Source organism: Lepisma saccharinum, chromosome 11 (genome assembly GCF_977018435.1).
Source record: "Lepisma saccharinum chromosome 11, izLepSacc3.1, whole genome shotgun sequence".
NCBI lineage: Eukaryota > Metazoa > Arthropoda > Insecta > Zygentoma > Lepismatidae > Lepisma > Lepisma saccharinum.
The window spans coordinates 14,873,188-14,896,283 of record NC_139239.1 but is presented as its reverse complement, the minus strand read 5'-3'; the positions used below and the strand labels follow the sequence as shown (position 1 = coordinate 14,896,283).

General features: G+C 35.7%; 1 protein-coding gene across 1 annotated transcript in view; it reads left to right on the top strand.

Annotated features, from left to right (window-relative positions):
* Positions 1-3,949: 3,949 nt before the first annotated feature.
* LOC145994647 (methyltransferase-like protein 25B) overlaps positions 3,950-23,096 on the top strand; it is a 46,100-nt gene continuing 26,953 nt past the window's right edge. The window contains exons 1-7 of the mRNA XM_083130751.1: positions 3,950-4,240; positions 8,629-8,741; positions 10,149-10,620; positions 12,645-12,793; positions 14,757-14,886; positions 15,714-15,883; positions 20,822-20,963. Coding sequence (XP_082986877.1) covers positions 4,127-4,240; positions 8,629-8,741; positions 10,149-10,620; positions 12,645-12,793; positions 14,757-14,886; positions 15,714-15,883; positions 20,822-20,963 — 1,290 coding nt within the window. The 5' untranslated portion in view covers positions 3,950-4,126. The remainder of the gene's footprint in view (positions 4,241-8,628; positions 8,742-10,148; positions 10,621-12,644; positions 12,794-14,756; positions 14,887-15,713; positions 15,884-20,821; positions 20,964-23,096) is intronic.

The window sequence follows — 23,096 nt, the reverse complement described above, 5'->3', positions numbered from 1 at the left end:
TCACATTAATGAGTATAATTCCTTTTACCGTAGTTTTAAACTTCAACTTAAATAAGTATATGGGATTAACTCAATTCCAGTCACAAAATTATCTCTTTATAAACAGCACTCACTTAATTAACAACTATTAATATTACCACAATATTACACAAACAGCTCAGTTTCCATCAACCACAGGCTAATCGCATTGTAGTACATACATCCACTATTGATTCTTCTTCTTCTTCTTTTTTTTTGTCCCTGTCAGCATTATCTTGTCGACTTTGGACATCGTTATTGTTTTTGTTTTTTTATTTCTTTTAATGTTTTCTTCTAAAGTTGGCAGTTAGTCTCACAAAATAATCGGAATCACAAATATATAACAATTATTATAAATAATTCACTTTTTTTGTCCATTTTGCTGTTTCTTAAAAATCACTTTATATTTCAAGTCTACATTTTCGAGAATATGCATACAGCATCCATATTAATGAAGGGGATAAATCTGTTAAAATGGATGATAGTGATATTGGAAATGGAATTTTTAAACGTTGAAAACCTTTGTAGAGTATGATTTGTTGATCTGAATAGATTGGGCATTCTAGAATTAAATGTTGAGCATCAGGATTATTATTGCCACATTTACAATTTTCTTGAGTTTTAATTTTTATTTTTGCTAAATGTGCTGGTGTACGTACGTGTCCTGTTCTTAATCTATTAATAAAAACTATGACTTGCCGTGGGAGTGTGTATGAATTGAACCAAGGGACTTTAGATTTAAATTCTGCAATCCATCTATATGTGTTGCCAACAAACTTAAATTGATCTTTGCACCATTCATTCCATTGTTCCATAAGTTTGATTTTTACTCGTGGTAATAAATCAGTATACATTAACCTATTGAAACTTATGAGTTGTAAATCTCTGGCCTGTTTAGCGTATATGTCCACTCTATCATTTCCTACATTAATATCATGTGCTTTGACATAACTGAATTGTATGTCAATGTTTCTTTTGAAAGCAAGTTGAATTTGTTGAATAATTAAAATAATAAGATATGATTGGTGATATAATTTGGGATAGGATGTAGATAATGCTTGAAGAACACTCAGCGAATCTGTAAGGAGAAGAATTTTTTTAAAGTCTTCCGCTATTCCATATTGTAAGGCTTTGTATAGGGCGTAACTTTCCGCAGTAAAAATAGATGAATCTATAGGTAATCTAAATTGTTGATAAATGTTTTTCTCTGGGATGTAATAGGCACATCCTACACTATTGTTATTCTTAGAACCATCGGTGTAAATCATTACATGCATTGGCCATTTTTCTCTGTACAATGCATGTAAACCTAGATCTCTGAAGTGGATTGAACATTGAGTATATAATGGAATATCTAGTTGATAGATCAAAGGATGTAAGAGAGTGAAAGTATTAGATCGAAGTTCTGGAAATAAGTAATGACAGTATACAAGGAAATATGAGGTGGTATGAGGATTTATTACATCGGCTTCAGCCCATTGTTTTTGTATTTCAAACAATTTATTAAATGGATGAGGATGATTTTCCCATGATTTAAGGAGGAATTTTATTGTTAATTGAATCCGCCTGTGACTCAAAGAAGTCTCTTTACTCTCCATATAAACACTTACATTGGGGCTTGATTGCATAAGACCTAGACAAATTCTCAATGCTTTTCTTTGTAATATATCTAATTTGTCGAGTAGATTGGATTTTGCTCCCCCGTAGCTGAAAGCTGCATAGTCGAAAAATGAGCGAAAGCAATTTTTATAAAAGAGAAGTAAAATTTTGGGGTGGCCTCCCCATTTTGTTGTTGTCATGCTACGAATTATGTTTAAAAACTTTTGACCTTTGTTTAATAAATATAAAATGTGTGTATTCCATGTAAAACGTCTATCAAAATGTACACCTAAATATTTGTGAGAATCTGTCACTGGGATGTCAGAAATTTGTAAAATATTATTGGGATAACTATCTGTGCGTTTGTTATTAAAGCAAATGATTTTGGATTTATTTTCACTAAGGGTTAATCCTGCATTATGAAACCATTCTCTAATGGTGTTAATTAAGCTCTGTGTTTTAATTATACCTTGGGTTGCATCATCTGTAGTACAGTAAAAACAGAAATCATCTGCGTATTGTACTAACTGGAACGGATAAAGAGGTAAGGAGTGAATTTCATTTGTGTAAATATTAAATAATAAAGGACTTAAAGGTGCACCTTGAGGAATTCCTATGCTAGTGAAACGAGGGTCACTAATTGTTTCTGAGAACCATCCATATATCTTTCTATTGGAATATAGGTTCCATATGATTAACGATAATTGAGGATGAATGAAAAGATTTTCTAATTTGTTACAAAGCATATGTAAATTGATAGAATCATATGCTTTTTCCACATCTATAAAAAGACTATAACAGTGTGAACGACTAATTTTGCTATTTTGAATTGCAGTGCTTAGGATAGCTATTGCATCTTGACTGCCATAATTGATTCTAAAGCCAAGTTGAGTAGGATAAAAGAAACGTTGACGTTCTAGTGTCCAGGTAATTCTGAGGTATATCGTTCGTTCGAATATTTTTTCCAAAACTGAAATTAACATTATGGGTCTGTAAGATGTAGCACAATGTGGTGATTTATTTGCTTTTAAAACTGGGAGAACTATATAATCTTTCCACTCCCTCGGTACTGTACCGGTACGGAATATGTTATTGTAAAAAGATACAAGAATATCTAAACCTGCTTTAGGTAGATATTTTATGGCTTGGTATGGTATTCCATCTAAACCTGGTGCAGTGGGTTTAATATTATTAATTATGTTTTTTAATTCCTCTGTAGAAATGGGAGGGAATTCAAGTGAAAAGTTAGAAATATTTTCCTCTATTTTTTTATATGGAAGGTGTACTGATGGTGGAGCCAAAAGCATTAAAAATTGGTCTTGCCAACTATTATCTATAGGTTTTTTACGAGGTGGACATGGTTTACGTAAGGAATTAAATTTATGCCATACATTTCGGGATGATTCCTGCATGTCTATTGAATTGCAATATTTAATCCACGCTTCACGTTTTGCTTGTAGAAATATTTTTTTTCCTTGTGCTATTGATTTTTTCCATAATATTCGATTTTCAAGGGTAGGATATGAAGCAAAATGATTCTCACTCCTTTTTCGGTTGGCTTTTGCTGTCTCGCACTCCGAAGTCACCAATGAATTTTTGGAAAAATTAGTCGTGAAAAATTTACTATTGAATGGGTCTCACTTATCGCACAACATTTCTGTAACCTTGCGTTCTGACGTCAGCAGAGACTGATTTTTTTCATTTTTAGGCTAAATGCCTACGTTGTTAAGCTAGGCTAACTAGTTTTAGTTCTCTTAGCATAAATAATACATTTGCAGTGTATTTTTGCAAATATAACCAAACCTAACAGACCCAACCTAACAACGTCGGAATTTATCATCTGACGTCAGACAACAAGGTAGCAAAAGTGTTGTGCAACAAAGAAGACACATTGTTTATTCTTTCCAGGTTAGTGATAGGTGATGGTGTTAGTATTTTTCTCATTCTTTGCTGCATATATTGAATTATGATGTCACAACATGTCGCAGATGAGCGACTGCAAAGCCAAAACTAGAATACCCTCTGCTTGCAGCTGTCGAGTACTTTTTTGTCCGTTCGTGCTAAACAAAGTTGCATACATGCAGAAGAAGGAAAGTACATTCCTGAAAACTACGACATCCTAACCCTGTACATTCACCTCAATTAGTACTCCGGAAGTTTGTTTCTTTAACAGCAAATTTACAAGTGTATCAATATATGCTGTATAAAATACAACTTACTACTACAGGGTCAACGAAGATAGTAATAAGGTGTATTTTCTCCAGCGTATATTGACATGTTTGTTGGTTTATTTGTATCTTCTGCAAATATGCTGTATAATATAACTCTCAGTTGTTGGTAAATATGTTCTGCTGGAGAAATATGTAGATAAAATTTGTGCTGTTGTGTTTTTGGTGAAGTAGTTTTTATTTATTGAGATCAACACACTGTTTCGTACTAACTTGAAAGGACCCAAAATTTTGAAGTTCATGCCATATCTCTAGATGTATTAAAATACATAAAATCAAACATGCATACAGGTGGTGTATGCACTTGTTGTTTATATCCATGTGTCAAACGAACTGCAGATGATGGTTTGCATGTATTAGAACGCTATAAATGGCTGATTGATTCTTATGTTCTGGTAAGTTCAAAATTCTGAATTTTATTCGTAAAGCTATGCCCAAATTCCTTTTGTTTTATTGTGATTTCATCTTCTTACGAATGCAATTTTAACATGGTTCCATTTCAATTACGTACTGCATGTTTCGGTAATTATGCGATATAGCCCGAACACCTCTCGCTCGTTTATTTTGTTCATTTTAGGATTGATACTTACGTATTCTGCATTGCGGAAGATTCTTTGAGGTAAAGTTATGCCTTTTTCCATAAAATAGTGTCAACTTTTCATATTACGAGTCATTATTTGTCTTCCTTGTTCCGCTTGGGTAACAGACAATATGGCGTTCACTCGTCATGGATCATTGCGCGTCGTGCTTGTGTTTTGTTGATTTGGAGTGGGTATGCAGTGTTTCAACCTTCTTAACCGAAAAATACCTACTTTCGTGTTCATTATGTCATCACAAACCATTGACGGATAGCCCAAAAAAACATTCACGATAGCCCCACAAACCATTGACGGATAGCCCAAAAAACCATTCACGATAGCCCCAAAAACTATTCACGATAGCCTAAAAAACCATTCACGATAGCCCCACGGACCATTTCCGGCAAGGTTAGGTTAGGTAAACATAGTTAAAAAAAAGAAAGAGAATTCTCGTTAAAAAAAGGTAGGTTTGGAAACACTGGCGAGACCATGTGAATTTCGACGCTCGTGCCATCTGCAGGTACATAATGGAAACAATGGCAAAATTTTGTCGCTTTACAGAAAATGCAATTTCCTTACATAAAAAGTGATTATTTCTTGTTCTGCAGCATTCTATGGTGAAGTTTTCAGTTTCCGCGAAAGAATATACCTCGAAGAACTTTGACAATGCTACAGAAACTGATTTCAGTAAGTAGTTTCTCCTGTAAATTTGAAGAAATCTTTTCGGGCTATTTCACATATTTACCCATGTTTCCTTGACACTTAGCAATTCCATATACTCCTATATAATTCTGTACTTGCCAACAGCCATTCGTTTACTATCAAAATGTTCAAAGATTTTATTCAATACTTTTGTAGTTAGGTGGGTCAGGTTTAGTTCCCTTAGCATTAAAATAAGATCCCTAAATTCTTTCTACGGTAAAAGTGGCTGAACGTGTTTCTTCATTTTTACACAAGAAAGTACGGTATGACTTAAGATGACCGGACCCCTCTCCGATTTTCTTCATATTTGACATACTTACTAATTGAGGCCTGCTAATGACGAATCTGAATTTAAAATTTGTCGGAAACGTCTAGAAATTGCAAAATAATTGCGAACCATTGACGGTAGCCCCAAGAACCATTGGCGCTAGCACCACAAACCATTGACTTGTGGTTAGGTTATGCAAACATAGTTAAAATTTGGATTAAATGTTAAGTATCCCAGAAACGCCTGAAATTCCTTTATTTTCTTCTTTTTCACATTGGTACTTACGTATTGTGCATTTCTAAGGAATCTTGAAGGTGCCATTTCATTTTTTTCACGGAAATAATCTATATTTTCGACGTATGAAGTAAGTTTTGTTTGTTTCTTTTTCCGTTCAGTAACATGCTAAATGGCGGTCTCAGTTTCACTACCGTAGTCGGCATGCAGTGTTTCCACCCCACTCCACCAAAAACTATCTACGTAGCCCCACAAACATTTCCGGTAAGGTTAGGTTAGGTAGGGTCACGTATAGGTTACAATAGTTAAAAATTAGTTTTGAAAAAAATATGCGTAGCCCCACACACCATTCTCGCATAGCCCCACGAACCATTGACACATAGCCCCACAAACCATTTGTGGAAAGGTAACTTCTTCAGTTACAAAAACACGTGTTTGGAAACCAGTACCAGGATTGACAGGATTATGTCATCACACACAGGCTACATCCACCTGGAAGTATATGGATGCAGGAGCTTTCGTGCATTGGTCACACATTTATATCAAAAAAATAGATGATTTACCGGCAAAATTGAATGAACGATGCGAGAAAACACTTCCCCGAACTTCCACAATTCTAAAGAAACTGCATTCGGTAAGTAATTTCTCCTGTAAATTTGAAGAAATGCATTTCGGGGATACTTAAATTTTACCAAAACGTTTTTCGCCTCGGAATCGGTGGGAAATGTAAACTAATAAATTATTTTTGTTTGAAATTTTTCAGTCCAAATTTCCCACCGATTCCGGGCTCCGACCCTGGGGTAATTGACCTACCTCCCCCAACTGCTAACGCAGCCCCGCCTCCACTCCGCTCCGGCTCCCCGGCTTTATCTATAAAGTCCCTGTTAAAGGCATGTTAGATATTGGCCCGAGTCACCTGCCCCCAAATGAGCTGCAATCTTTTAAATTTGAAGAAATCCGTTACATCACACAAAACACCTTCCAGATGTTAGGCAATGCTACAGGAACTTATTACCGTAAGTAGTTTCTTCTGTAAAAATGAAGAAATCTGTCCGGGGAATATCAGATTAGTATCCAAATATGTAATGTTAGACTTGGCCAACAAATATTTTGAAAGTTAAAATTTTTTAAAATTTGAAGATTTTCAGAAATTGGGTGGATGAACGAACGGACCATGTGACACAGAACATGTCATACCTCGGAAACTATGTGGAGTATTGAGATGATTTAGGTATTGTTGGAGAGGAGGACAGTCCTAATATAAAATGACTATATTACCACTCTCACTTACTCAAGGTAGAAAAATGTTTAAATAAAAGTAATTTGTTGTGATGAAAAATACACTCAACTTCGGGTAATTGTTTGATAGAGAGTCCCAGGTTTTACCACAATGAAAATTGTTATCAATACATGTCAAACATAATATTAAAAAATCAGAAAGGTAATATTTTTCATAGTGAAAATATCACATGTTTCAGTATGGGGTGTTTGAACCAAATTTTCCACTGGCATACAGTTATATTTTTGACAAATGGCTCTAAAACACTCACAAATTACCACTAATTTGAGTACACATAATATTGTTAGAAATGTTGAATAAGTAAGAGAAACATTATTATGATGTTCATCCACTTTTAGTTCACTGAAATTGTACTAAGACCAGAGTTCTTGTCCAGAAAACATATTGGTGAGTCCATAGTGAATGTTCCAGCACTGGTTGCATGACCACTTTCATTCAAATTTCAAATTTGAACATTGACCACATAAGATGTATTATTAGGTCTGTATTTTCAAAACAAGACCAGTTTCACCTTTTCAGATCCATCCAATCATTCCAGAAAAATACACATTGCAATTTTTGAAGATCCCTAAATATTTGAGAAATTTTGTTTTTATTCAAAACTCTTGTAGGAGGTTTCATAAACTCGTATCAACACCGGATCACCACAATTGGTCAAAATCTGAGAGGTGAAGAAGGGTCAACACCTGCCTGATTTGACATGTTTACGATTTAATTCAGTGCTTGTGGCAAACTACTACTACTTTTTTTTTTGTCTATTGACTTTACGAATTGTGTTGTACCTGAAGAATAAAGACACCTCAGTAACAGTTCGTTATATCGGAGACACATTAAAATCGGATATTTTGTGTTTTGCATGGTTCGTATTTACCAATTGTGTATTGCGGAACATAGTTCAAGGTGCCATTATGCTTTTTACATGAAAACAAACACAATTTTTCACCTAGAGAGTAGTTTTTGTTATTCCTTTTTTCACTTTTGTAACACACAATATGGTGGGCAGAGATTGACTAGCGTTGTAGGTATGCAGTGTTTCCAACCTTCTTCACTGAAAAATGCCTACTATCGTGTTCGTCACGTGTGCAAATTTGACATTATGCACAGGTAGCTGACGGATAGCCCCACGAACCATTTCCGATAAGGTTAGGTTTGGTTAGATTAGACAAGCAAGCATAGTTAAAAAAGGGGGGGTAGGAAACACTGACAGGGGGTTACGTCATCAAACTTATGCAGCATCCGGTTCATGTAGGGAAAGCAATGGCACTTGTGCGTCGGTGAGATATTTCTCTTAAAAAATACATGATTTCCTGGTGAAATAGATTCCAAGATGAATGAAAATACCTCGACGAACGTTGGAAACCTTAGAGAAACTTATTTCCGTAAGTAGTTTCTTCTGTACAAATGAAGAAATGAAGGTATGTGGATGGTTAGATGCTAGTCTTCAGCCCCAATTGCCTTATTGATGATCTGTATTTCTTCTGCAAAAATCTGCGATGACACTGTTAAGGGTATAAATTGCAAAGGAATTGAAGTACACATGTACATTTTTCATGCATATTTTGTTTTATCTAGATAACACGATATTAATGAAGGTTTACTTCTGGAAATTTGGATGGCTTGAATGTGGAATTTGAAGCCTGCAGAGGCTTTGTAGGAGTCAGAATACGTGAAATTTATTTTATGCAATCATTATTTTTATAGGATTACTTTGTGGATAACCATTGGAAGAAGTTACCTCCTTCATGGCAGGAAGTTTTGTATTCTGTGGAACCAGATGAATTTGGGGAATGGTTGGATCCAAGCTTGTCTCCAAGGTAAGAATTGAAATAAGCATTTGTTTGTTTGTGTGGATGTCATAAAAATGAGTTTCTACGTGGTACAGCAATGTAAAAAGAGTTTGTAAGGAGACATATATTGAAATGTTCAAGGGAAAGTAAGAGAGGGAATTACCTTTACTCCCAGTATTTCAGTATATGTTACTTATATTTGAAATTAAATAAATGAGCTTACATACTTCAAATTTCATACTCTTGACATGTTTATCTTCTGTTTAATATTATTATTACACAAATAGTTCACCTCATAAACAAAGTTGTTTGAGAAAATTCAATTTATTTATTAGTATTGTATATTGCTGGTCTCCACAGTAAGGTGGTTAGCATATTATGTTACAAATTGGTACCAGGTTAGAACCCTGGTAAAGCATGGATGTGTCATTTGTTCTATCTTCCACTTCATCAGTACATCATTCACTCTCATTGTCACACTTAGCCCAAGGGGTAGAAAAGCAACATAAAATAACTGAAAAAGAAAGTAAATTATATTATTCTTAGAGCATATTGCCGGACCCTGTGGCCGAGTGGTTAGCACATCGCGCTGCAACACCAAGGGTCCCGGGTTCGAATCCTGCCCGGGCTTGATTGTTTGTGAATGTTCATTCATCAATTTCATCACTCATCCCCATCTTCGCAAATTAGCCAAGAGGCACAAAATGCGAAGTAAAATAAACTAAATCAATCTTAGAGCATATTTTTTGTGTTCTAGGTCTTCAGTGTTTATTTTAGTGATAAAAGTACTAGCCAAAGTAATAACCAATAAAACCATGTTTTAATTTATGCCTGTATCACTATTTCTTTTCTGTTTTTGTTGTATGAGGATATTTTATGTGTGCTGGCTTAATGGCCGAGGATGTTAATTGGTTGACTTCCAATCTCACCACCAAACTTCCCAGGTTCAAATCTCAGCATGGGCAATCTTTTTGAGTGTCCCTTCATCAATGTCTTCATATCTTCACTCATCCCGATCCTCAGATTAGAATCTCAGCCTGGACGTGGCTGTTCTTTGTGACTGTCCTCCCTTCATCACTTGTCTTAGCCAAAAGTAGCAGAAAAGGTGAAGTAAAATAAGTCAAATAAATCAATTAGCCATCATTGTGATTAGCCAAAAGCAATGCTAGATAACAAACTATATTTTGTGTATATATTCAAGACTGATTGATCTGTTTTATTTTACTTTGCTTTTTGTGCCAATTTTGGCTAATTTGCGAAGATGGGAACAAGTGATGATGTGATGAAATTGATGAATGGACCCTCACAAACATCCATGCCCAGGCCAAGATTCGAACCTGGAACCCCTGGCATTTTAGAGTGATGTGCTAACCACTCTGCCATGGGGGTCGGTTATATATTCAAGAGTTTTCTCATGGTTTTCTATATTTTCAGGTACAAGCAGGTTTGGCCTTTGTCATTGCTGGCACTTAGAGCTGCATCAAGATCCCTTGCATTGGCTCGAAAACCTGTAGAAGATGCAGCAGAAGCATTTACATATGCCAGGTGCACCACACCTGCAGGAATAAAAAGGAGAGTATTAGAAACCTGCAGGAAGCATGCTAATAGGACTTCTGAGCATATTCTGTATCATTCCAGTGATAGCTGCAACGGTGAGCATAGCTGTAAAGAAAGTGAGTCTTGTGAGACAGGAACTACAAGTGTTAATGCTTCGTGTGTAAGTGAACAAGATGTCCAAAATAGAAGAACTTGCCATTCCAGTTTCAGTGGTGCAATTACGAGTGAATCCCCAGCCGTAGATACAAACATTGACATATTGAAGGTGATGGCTCATCCCAAGTTATCCTATGTGTTTGACAAGCATGTGAAGCCAAAGAAGAGGCATGAGATATCCAAAATGGCTAAGGTAAGTTTCATGGTCAATACCATCCATTTTTTTTTCAACTGAAGAGAGGATATTACGTAGCGTTAATGTGACAGCATGTGACTTGGTCCAAGTTCCTTTTATTTTTATATATATATTTTTTTTACATGATTCAATTTCTATTTATGTCTGTTGACACGTATGCCCTACAGTGTTCTACAGCACTGACCAGGTTTGATCCTGTGGAGACATATTGCATGAAGATGAAGATGAAGATTTCATTTTTAAACTGAACTGTGGGCCCAATCCTGATTAGACTATATGTGCATAAAATGAACTTAGAACAAATTTTCACTTTCATAAACTTGTGCCGATGATGTCACAAAAAATGAAGCAAATATTAATATTAAACTATTATCTGTTTCAAGACAATTATAAACTTTACTATTTATAGTATGTATGCTGAATTACATGTGTATGTACTCCCCATTTAATACTTAAGATCAGCATACTACTACTACAAGGGAGATTTAGATCCCAAAGTAACTTATAATTGTGAGTACTGTTGGAAAATCACGAATATACATATATAAAAAAACAAGCCTCCCTGATTTCATAAAATAATGATATCACCATGAAATTAAGGGTTTCTAGGTTCAATCACCAATGGAAGCACAATGGATCAGGTCCCATTTTAAGCACTAGGTTCAATCCAAATTAGCATATCTGAGCATAAAATGGACTTCAACAAACAAAATTTTACTAAGAGAAAGCCAGTTTTTTTTTAATGAACCTCTTTTTTTCCCCTTCATTTGTCACAAATTTATTTTTTTGTTTCACATGCATGTTCACATGTTAAATTCAAACATTGAAAATTATATCGTGCTATTAGATTCTATTTACAAAATATATACAAAAGTACACTAGTTATGTGTGTGTTTATATACCACATAGATATATTTAATAAGCCTACTGAAATAAGAAGTTAACCATCCATAACTGCATTTTTCAACTACTGTTTGCATCTAATTATGAATTCCACGTCGACAGTTGTATTTTCAATTTAGATACGAGTGTATTTTTACAGTAATGAGATAAATGAAAGATGTAGATCAAGCAAAATGCAGCCAAGAAATGTATTTTCATTGATTTGAAACACCTTGGGGAAAGATGCCAACCAAAAAAGTCACAGAAAAACCTGTGGTTTTTCCCCTCCCCAAAAAAGCCATTTTTTCCCGACCTCTTCCAACTCTAAATATCACACATAATGTTCGCATTGGAGAATATTTGGTGTGCAAAACATCCAAATGTTTTCTTCCTTCCCTAAGCCTTGATAAAGCCTCAATATGTGCACAAGCCATTGTTCTACAAATCAGCTAGTGTACACTATGTTTAGGTTGGCTGAATTGTGCTTGGTGTTGTTGCTATAGCAACAGTAATTTTCCCTAAGGATACATTTTTTATATGATATTAGGAATTTGTAATATTTTATTATGAATGTATAATTTTAGTTTGGCATTCATTTTACAGGATGGGGGCCTGTTACCTCTTCCGAACATCCATGCACCTGTAATTGTTTTATCTGCACGTACTTTTGTATTGTTATTTATGGACATACATTTTGTTCCAATGTAGTCTTGTACTGTTTTCACATAAAACATTGTATTGTACTTTACTTCAAAATACTTTACACAATAAGCTATTAATATTTCATAATTTCATAATTTGGCAAACACAGAAGATATGCTGTGTAGAAATTGAAGTGAAACAAACAGGTTCAACCAGGACTCAAATGTGGGCTCTGGCTTACCATTCTATTGCTCTACTAACTGAGCTACTGGGCCAGTAGTTCATCTGTGTCTGCTAGATTATAAGGTACTAGGCACTGTCAAAGACAGTAGATCCCCTTGCAGTATCACTGACAAGGACAGTTCCACACATGTAGAACAGAAGAAGGAAAAATTCAGTTGCTAGAGCAATGGCATAGTATACTAGACACCTGTGTTCCAAACCTGGTCAAGCCTGTATTTTTTTTATTTTGTACATTAATGCATTTAATTTTGCAGATTGCAGTTTTAACAGCACGAAGTTTGGATTGTCGGTACATAGTGGATGTTGGCTCTGGTGTTGGCCATCTTGCTCGTCTTCTGGCATTTGGTTATGGACTCAGAGTTTGTTGCTTGGAGGCACAAGATGAATTTACCTCAAATGCCAAGTATGTGGATTTAAGATTTTAAGTGTTGTCTTATTTTAAACTAGCATCCCCCTGGTTTTGCAATCTACAATCTCCTCCTTCCCCTCACTTTTTAGCAGTAGACATGGTTTTCAGTAAACCCTAGCAGATCCATTATATCCTATCATAGTTGGGCCAAGATAACCATTATTCTGCACTTATTTTTGGACTGTCAGCATTTAATATTATTTACATGGCTGAGGTGTCTTGATTCATTTAAGCAAAGGAACTTTACAAAACCCTTATTACAGTTATCACAGATGTATGTACATGGGTTAAGTCATAAGTCATGGCAACTATTTTTTTCCTTGTGAACAGGGGACAATACGAAGAATGTAAGATATACGTTTGAAAGTGTATGGAATGTACTTTCGAAAGAAGCCACCAGATCGTGTATGGGAACAATGGTGGGGTAGTAAGCATGCACCCAAGTTCAGTCGGTGAGTGACAGCGTTCGAAAATGGAGGTCATGAAGCAGGAGCAACGTTCGTACGTAGCACTTCTCTGCAGCAGAAATGCACTGGAATGCCATACACAGGTACGGGAAGCTCTGGGTGTGCATGCCATGCCCTTACGAACAGTGGCAAGGTGGGTGGAGGCCTTCAAATGGGGCAGTGTCAACTGCCGATCTGCCTCATAATAAAACACTGTTGTCCAATATCCTGTGTTCTACCTCTTCCCTACGACAGTCTCCTGCATCCAGACTTCATGTGGTGGCTTTATTTGAAGGTACATTCCATACACTTTCAAACATACATCTTAGATTTTTCGTATTGTCCCCTGTTTGCGAGAAAAAAATAATAGTTGCCATGACTTATGACTTAACCCTTGTAGTGAAAGGCTGATTTTACATTCCCAGATTTTACAATATTCCACTTTGTAGGTTTTATTTTCTTTCTCCTGGAGGGTAAGGTATGGCCCTTTCCACAAACACCCAAATGTCGGCCTCACTTACACATAGTACACCCTGGACTGCATTGTTGCAGACTAACGAGGCTTGGGTGTTTGGACTCACAGCCAGTATAATTCTTTCTAGGCTCGTGTTGTGTTGTCCATATGTGTTTTTGATAGTCCCTTCATCAACTTCATCTTAACACCATTTGTCCTCATCTTCACAATTAGCCAAAACTGGCAGAAATACGAAGTAAATTAAATCATTTATTCATTCTTCTTCCTGATGAAACAAAATTCTATAAATGTTTCCCGGATTATTCATTGTAAGTCATTTCACTACAATCGCTTCAAAAAATGATTCAGTGAGGTTCCACTGTAATAGTATTGTTACTACAAAAGAGCATAAAAAATACTTTGACATGAACTTGTTAAAGTGTTCATAATTAGTACATTATGTAACATTTGTGTGGTGTTATAATTCCAGTTTGAATCTTTTGATTGGTTATGTTTTAAATTGAGAGTGCTTAGTCTAGCCCATGAAATTGTAACATAATTCAGAAATGAACCACTCAACAGAACATACTTTTTAATAAGGGGGAATTTTTTAAAAATAGTCTTAAAATTTTTCAATGTGCTCCCCAAAAAACATTTATTATTCCTTTATTAACTACATCATGTTATGAAAGTAAGGACTCACCCTGTATAATGTTCTTCCTATGGTATGACTCTTACACCTCCTTGATGTATGCATTCATATTTCTCAAGAGATATACCCTAAATATATAATAAAAATCTATCATGTTGACAATAGGATTTTCATATTAAAAAAATTGCATTCATATCAACCATTAGAAGCATATTTAGTTTAACTTTTTCTTCTCTGCCTCTAGTCTTGTGAAGAATAACATGCTTTAAATTATTATTATTCTATTATTGCAATTGACTTTACAATAATATTTGAATTATTAATGAGAAAATTTTGCAGCTATATTATTTCTTCACATATAAATATATATGTATTGTTATGTTAAGTTATAAACATTTGTTACAGACAATTTGATGGTCAACTGGAGTATACAGTGAGAAAATTTTTACCTTCAGATATCCTAGACAGTATAGAAGCTCCTGCACATCTGAACATAAGGATAAGTCCAGATATGAATGTGGAGGAATTCCTAAAAGTATGTACATATATTATATTTTTTATCTTATTTGTAATATCAAGTAAATATTATTACTAATGCCAGTATCAGATGTGGTGAGACATGAGATATAAATTTATTTAAATTGAAATCGACAACATGTTACTGTAAGGTCTGTGACAAGATAACAAGAATCAACAGTTATGGATTACAGACACATCTTGCAGTTTGAAGTTTTAATGTGTAATCTGTTACATTTAGTGTAATAATGATTTTGGACACTATATGTATTTATAAGATGTAAGTACAATAGTTAGGATTCTACAAGTGGGTGGGTAACTATTTTTATTTTCCCCAGAGTGGTTTTATGCACTGGTATACTTTGATGTGTAAACTTCAGAACGGGCTCTGTTTCCCCTCTCCCCGCCTCTAGTTATGGCAGGTAAGGGAAGTATAATAAAGCAAATCAATTGTGTGCCATTTTTGTGCACCTCCCAGGTTAGACTTACCATACGTCCGGATTAGCCCGGACAGTCCTGGTTTTTTAGTGCTGTCCGGGATTGCAAAATGTCCAGGGTTTTGAGAATCTGAACATGAAAATAGCTACTGGTATTGAATATTCACGACCAGAATTTATGACCGGCAAGGATCAATCGATTATAAGGATCAATTATAATCCTTATATATCCAGTATAATTATTCCTTTTCTTGCTTCGAGATATCGACTTCCGAGTGGTTCCATTTCTGTACTTCCGTCAGCGTCTTTTTGTTCTTTTCTTTTTGTTGTTGTTGTTGTTGTTGTTGTTGTTGTTGTTGGAAATGGACAGAGAGTGACAAATATAAATTATTCTGGTTATATTTTCCAGATTTTGAAAGAGGCCTTTGGCGTAGAGGAGGCTGACTTCAAGTTTGGAATTGTGGGACTTCATCCATGTGGGGATCTCGGAGCCATTCTCCTGCAGTTGTTTGAAACCTGTCCAAATGCTGTCTTTGTCAATTTGGTTGGCTGCTGTTACATGAAGTTAACTACAGAAGGGTACGTTAAGAATGTAGATTCCTAAAACTTTTGCTGTAAACTTTATTACATGTATGTTACATAAGCCGGATTGGTTGTATGTTTCTTGTCTAAGGGTTTCTAATAGCTCAATGAATCATGAACCACCAACACACTTTACACTCCTTAGTTGCTAGCATGCACATACAACCTATCATGCTCATTATCAAGTGCGGTGACCCCGGCTCCTGAGGTAGCATCTGGTCTTTGAAGCATCGTGCATCCCCCCCTCCCCACCCCCAACACATAGAGCCGGCCATAGATAGGTGCGGGACCGGGGACATACAATATACCATGGGACCTACAACTAAATTTTTCAGAAGTCTGACAAAATCAGATTTCCGTTCCTTAGTCTAAAGTACAGGTGTCAAATGATCACAATATAAACTTTATTGCAATTACTTTATACATTTCATATTATCTACTAAGAGCAATAAACAGAACATGTTGAAGGTTAAAACCAAGCATTATGGGAGGCTAATGGAAGTATCTAAATTAGTGTTTCTTTTCTTTTCCGATGTATCACTGATGAGATGATAAATTATTATTTTGCCTATCATGGTGTCAATTTTTAATCATATCTGATAACATTCTCTGTTGTTGTTTTTTTTCATGAAGTTTGATGCTGTAATGCATTTGCATGTTTTTTGCATATAATAATATTTTCACATGATTTCATTCTATAGTTAAACAAATAGTGTATATTAAAAAAAATTATTGAAATATTTGAACATGCTTTCAGTCATTTGGGAGATTTTTAAGTATGTGAAAACAATCCATGAAGGCATTGGAAGCACGAGCATCTTATAAACTTGTAATAAACCATACACAAACAATTAATTTTTTCTAGCATGGCGCCTCGGGAGAGTGCCCGAATTGTCCCTCACTACGAGCTCCTCTGCCCATAATCCAAATGAATAAATTGCATGGTTGTTTCAATGCAGACAAAATAATTTAGCATGAAACCTAAATGTTATTTATCTGTATCCCCGTGCGTAAATACCTGAAGCCTCTGGCTGGGGTCGGCATAGAAGTCAAGCCTCCATTTTTTCCTGGTCTTCCACCACTCCTCTTTCCACGGTATTCCAATCTTGTCCTCTTCTCCTAACCCCCTCCACTATCTGCTCTTTCCACCGACATCTTGGTCTCCCCCTTGGCCTTATTCCCACTCCTTGTGCATGCTAAGCTCTTACTGGTAGTCTTTCTGCATCCATCCTCTTCATGTGTCCGAACCATCTCATCTGTGCCTGATCTATTCTGTCTTGAAGCTTCACCACACCCACTGTCTTCCGGATTTCCTCATTCCTTATTCTATCCCTTCTAGTCTTCCCCAAAATACTGCCTAAAAACTCCCATTTCCATTACCTTTTTTTTTCTTCTGATTTCCTCATTCCAACTATCAAGCTGTCTCTGTACTACTTCTTCCCTGTTCCCCCATATTACTATGTCATCAGCCAACAACAGGGCCTTCATCTCTTCCCCACCTCTTCGTAATTGTAAGTAATTGTAATTATTTTGCCCAATTTTCATAACAATGTTGACATTCAAAATAATTTTTCATCAGCATGACCGCTGTTATAAACTTTGTAGGGAGAGACAGACATGCAAGGAATTTTAAGGAAGGGCTCTTTGAAAACAATAAGCACATGGAAGAAAGATCTTGAGTTCAAATTCCAAGTACAGTTTGAATGTTTATGACCATCCTCATCACTACCATGAGGTTGTTAGCCATTATGAGGAGCTTCTACTTGTGTGACCCTTAGTTTTATTTTCTTTTAGGCAAAGGAAACAACTAAATACGAGGGTGGTTTGAAAAGTTCTCAGAATGGAATAGAAAGAAACAACTTACAACAGTGATTTTTTTTTCAATGTAGTCTCCCTGTACACTAATGCACTTGGTCCAGCGATGTCCCAATGCCTTGATCCCATCTCGAAAATTAGATTCCTCCAGGCCTGTGAAATTCGTGTCAACTTCGGCTATTAGTTCTTCCTTTGAAGAGAATCTCCGTCCACCGAGGAAACTTTTGAGTTTGGGGAAAGATGGAAGTCTGAGGGAGCCAAATCAGGCGAATAAGGCGGATGTGGCAACAATTCGTAACCAAGTTCATGAATTTTTGCCATGGCAACGACAATTGTGTGAGGGCGCGCATTGTCCTGATACAATATGATTTTCTTTCTTGCCAAACCTGGCCTTTTTCCCCGTATCTTATGCTTTAGTTGGTCGAGGAGATTAGCATAGTATTGTACCATAATTGTTTGACCAGTGGGAAGATAATCAATCAACAGAATCCCTTTCGCATCCCAAAACACTAATGCCATTACCTTTCCGGCCGACCGTATTGCCTTTGCTTTCTTTGGTGGTGGTGAATCAACATGTTTCCACTGCTTTGACTGTTGTTTTGTCTCTGGGGTATAGTAGTGGACCCACGTTTCATCTGTCGTCACAAACCGGCGCAAAAAATCTGTTTGGTTTCTCTTAAAACGAGTCAAACATTGTTCGGAAATGTCCACTCTGATGCGTTTATGGTCCTGTGTTAAAAGTCGCGGCACCCATCTTGCAGATAATTTTCTCATATCCAATTCAACTGTTAAAATGTGATACGCCGTTCGGATGACATTCCTATAGCTTCAGAAATTTCACGCACTTTCAGTCGGCGATCCTCCATGACCAATTTATGCACTTTTTCAATAATTTCTGGGGTAGTAGCACATTTTGGGCGACCACTACGTGGATCATCTTCTAAGCTGTCCCGACCAAATTTAAACTCGTTTGTCCACTTTGCAACAGTTGAATATGAAGGAGCAGAGTCCCCCAGTGTGTTCAGAAAATCGGCATGAATTTCCTTTGCTTTCATACCTTTCTTTACGAAGTACTTAATCACCGCTCGAATCTCGATTTTTTCCATCTTCACAAAGCACTGCATGGGAACAACTACAAAGTGACGTCCGCACCACAGATCTCTACCCAGAACACTGACGTGCCACGTGTTTATTAATAAAGGATGGCCTATTACTATGCGGGAACCTCGTTGTCCTAGCACTGACATCTGGTGGTGATTCCGAGAACTTTTCAAACCACCCTCATACAATTAAACTGACACAGCAACAATGACAATTTTCACAACAAGTACCTGTACAAGAATATCACAAAAACAATATAGAGTACTTCTTACATCAAATGTTTAGTCTCTTTTTTAGTATCCCTCTATGACTTCCAACTGAGTAGCAAGTAACCTAATTAACATTTGGACTATGAAATTTATTCAAAATTCAACATGGCACCTTTTAACAATGTTTGGTTCACCAGCTTTCTTCAATAATACAGAATTACTTGTTAGAAGTTTAATAATGTTAAATGGAACATCACATAAATTTGATAAAGATTTAGTGTATATGTAGTATCAAAGAATATGTAATACTAATAGCAATTTCAAGAATTCTGCTAGATATTTATTTTATTTGAACATATTCAACATAATTTTAAGGATATAAGTTGTTCAAATTAAAACTTGTATCAAATTTATAAACTCAAAAATGCACAGCAACATATTTAAGAAACCTATTTTGTCAACTATTAATTGCATTTCACATTGCAAATTATTGTAGAATATGTAACAGAGCTCTTTGTAACTTTCGAAACAAATTGTAAAAAAAAAAAAAGTGTCTAAAGTAAGAACAATTGAATGAAAACACACAGCTACTTTTGTACTTTTTGTACAAGGGAACATATTGTGTATCTCACTATGTACAGTAAAGTAGCTTTCTTGTCCACTGATGCCAAGTTTCTATGTTCTTTGCCTAATCCTGAAAGTGAACCGAAAATATGTTCTTTGCCTAAACCAGAAAGTGAACCAAAAATATGTAACCAGAAGGGGAGGGGGAGAGCCTCCATCATCTTTCGATAAATAACAGTTCTCGCTTGCTTTTTTTATTTTCTTTCTTTCTTTAGCCTGTCTCTCAACTTGGCAGTCAATTTTAGGTGACCATAAGCACTCATTGATTAGAAAATATGGCATTACAGGAGCTACAAATTTTCTTCCTCATGTTTCAGAGATCAAAAATATAGGAAAAAGGATCAAGATAGGAAAAATTTACTGAAATATGTTGTTTTATGTAAAGTAAATTAGCAAATATGTAATATCTTGGCAAATATGTGAAAATATGTAACATTAAACTTATACAAAATCATCTCAGTTATATAATTCGTTAACATTTTCCTGTTCAAGGTATGCATCTAGAAAGGAATAGAATATGTAATTATGTACAAGTCCGGGCTCTACTAATGATTATGCAATTACTAAAACTGAACCTAGATTATCTCTTTTACTGACATTAAAATAATAAATAACTATATATTACTGTATTTGGAAAAAGAACAACAATTTATGACCATTATCATATCTGGCCGAAGCGACAAGTGCTTTGCATACATGTGTCTTATCATAATATCTGTTGACATCATTGAATACTAGGCCTATAACAAGGAAACCATGTTGATTAATATGTGACTATGATAAATTTTGCAATGTAGGATTAAGTGCAGGATTTTTTTCCTTTCTTTCAAGCATTGCGTACAGTGTGTAAGTTCAGACCCGGAAAACTAATGTTCTTTGTTTGCATGTTATTTTATATAATGGTAAATTGCCATACTCTAAAGTTTTTCACAGTACTGAAAGTACTTATTAAGTTGCAGCTAACTGAATATTGTCATTTTCAGAAAATAGAGGATAAGAAATATGAGAAATTTGCATATTTTGGTTTATTTTTTAATGTTCTTGACAATGATATATACTAGTCAGTTGGTCATGAGTAACTGATTTATCAGTAATTTCAAAATTTCTGTCATGATATTAATGTTCTTTGAACATACCCATTGCTGTATTTTTAATAGAAATTAATATAATTATTTTTTCCCCGCAGTGATTCTTTCAGAGGATACCCTCTAAGCAACCACGTGCAGCAAAAGAGTCAAGCGCTGGATTTTGAGGCAAGAGAGATTGCATGCCATGCCATTGAAACCTATTGTGAAAGACTGCAAAATGGTCATTGCTCAAAGTTGAAGGTTTGTGCATGAACGTTTTATTTGTTCGTGTGTCATTTTCAATTGTAAAATGTAACTGTAATGCACGATGTCAATGTGTTATTGTCAGTAGTGTGGCAGGAGGTCTCAAGAAGTGTTACTGCAGGGTGTCTACAATTTCGTAAAAACAAAATTTCCTAACTCTTCCAGGTTTTCCAGGTGAAAAACCAAAATTTTCCACATTGGGGCCATTAGGACAATTCATACATTTAAACATGTGTGTGTTTAAGAAGGTATTGTAGCTAACACCACACTAAGAATCCCACTTAAGTTTTTAAAATATTCACTTCAAATGTAAAAATGAAAAAGCAGGATTGACTTATGGTTAACATGAAATTCTATTTTATATATATAAAAAAAATATAGCAATTGTAGCATATATAATACATAATTGTACTAAAATATCTTACTACATACGTATTAATTCTCAAGTTGGAAGTGCTCGGAAAAAAACAGGCCTTTTCCCCCAAATGTTGACTACATTTTTTCTTGTACCACACCTTGCATTTGTACCTCTACAGTGAAAATACACTTGTACCTAAATTTAAAATACATGCTTTCGACATGGAATTCATAGCTAGACATTACCAGCAGTTGCAAGGAAGAAAATATTGCTACATCTTTTAACACACTTATCAAATGTACTCTCAGTGATACAGTTTTTTCTTGAACTATGTCTAAAATAAAAAATCTAGTATCAAGCCCCTTTAAATTTGTATTTAGCATAAAATATTTGTATTGTAACATTCAAGTGCATCATGTATTGATCTAATAGCTGTTGAACCTGCTCACAGAGTGAGCCTTAGAAAGTGCTTCTCAACCATTGTGAGACCAGAATGTGGTAAATTAATTTTATAAAGTTGATGGATGCCCTGCACAAAAATTTTACTCCTTTCTATTATTTTTTTTTAGCTTCACGCAGTAATATGCACTCTTGAAATTAAATATTAATAAATATAATATGCCATATGGTATAAGACTAGGCTTGTTGAAAAATATGAAATTGAGTTTCGAATCGTTGGCAATCACTGGATTTAATGAACTCTTGCCCTAGTACATTGTGGCCCTAAAACTGAGGCAGATACTGAAATCGATTTACCAAAAATGACAAAAAAAAAGGTACATTATCATTATTTCTTTTAAAAATCTGGCTTTCTGTCAGTAAAGTGTTATTTAAGTCCACTTTATGCTCAGATATCCTCCTTGGGATTGAACCTGAACCCCTTGATTACACGGAGCAACATTACTTTATGCAATCAGGGATGCAATTTATTTTATATGTAGCCTGTAACATTCAATCAAAAATCCGGCCATTTTCCAACAACAGCATTCGCAATAATAAGTTACTTTGGGCTCTAACTCTGCCTTGTAGTAGCACACTGATCTTAATTATTTAATGGAGTATATGCATATGTAGTTGTGCATACGTATTATGAATAGTAAACATATTTATGGGCCTCCCCGATGGCGCAATCGTAGTGTCCTCGCCTTGTATTCAAGGGGTCCCAGGTTCAATACCTGGTCGAGGCACATAGTGGTTCGGATCCCACTTTAAACTGTAGGTCCAGTCCCAATTAGCCTTTCTGTGCATAAAGTGGACTTATTTAAAACAACAATTCAATCATTCAATCAAACATATTTATTTGTCCTAAAACATCTAGTAGTGGCCGGGGTGGCTCAGTCGGTAACGCGTCTGACTACCATGCTCAAGGTCCCGGGTTCGATCCCCGGCCGGTTCAAATCCGGGAACTTTTCTAAGGTTGGAAGCGGCCCCGGCGCCCACCCAGCGTCGAATAACATGGGTACCTGGGGGAAACCCTGGGGGGTAAAGGCGGTCAGGGGCGTGATGCTGATCACATCACCCCCACTCACGACCGGATCAAGAAAGTGTGGGGCGTTACCCCCACACCCCCTATACGCCTTCATGGCGTGGTGCTATGCACAGGGGAGCACTTTACCTTTTTTTTTTTTTACATCTAGTAGTTAAATATTAACATTTGCTTCAATTTTTATGACATCAACAAGACAAACGTGGAAGGTTTTTTAAGTTCATTTTTACTCTGATAGGCTAATCATGACTAGTCTTAAAGTTTTAAAATGGAATCCGAATCATTA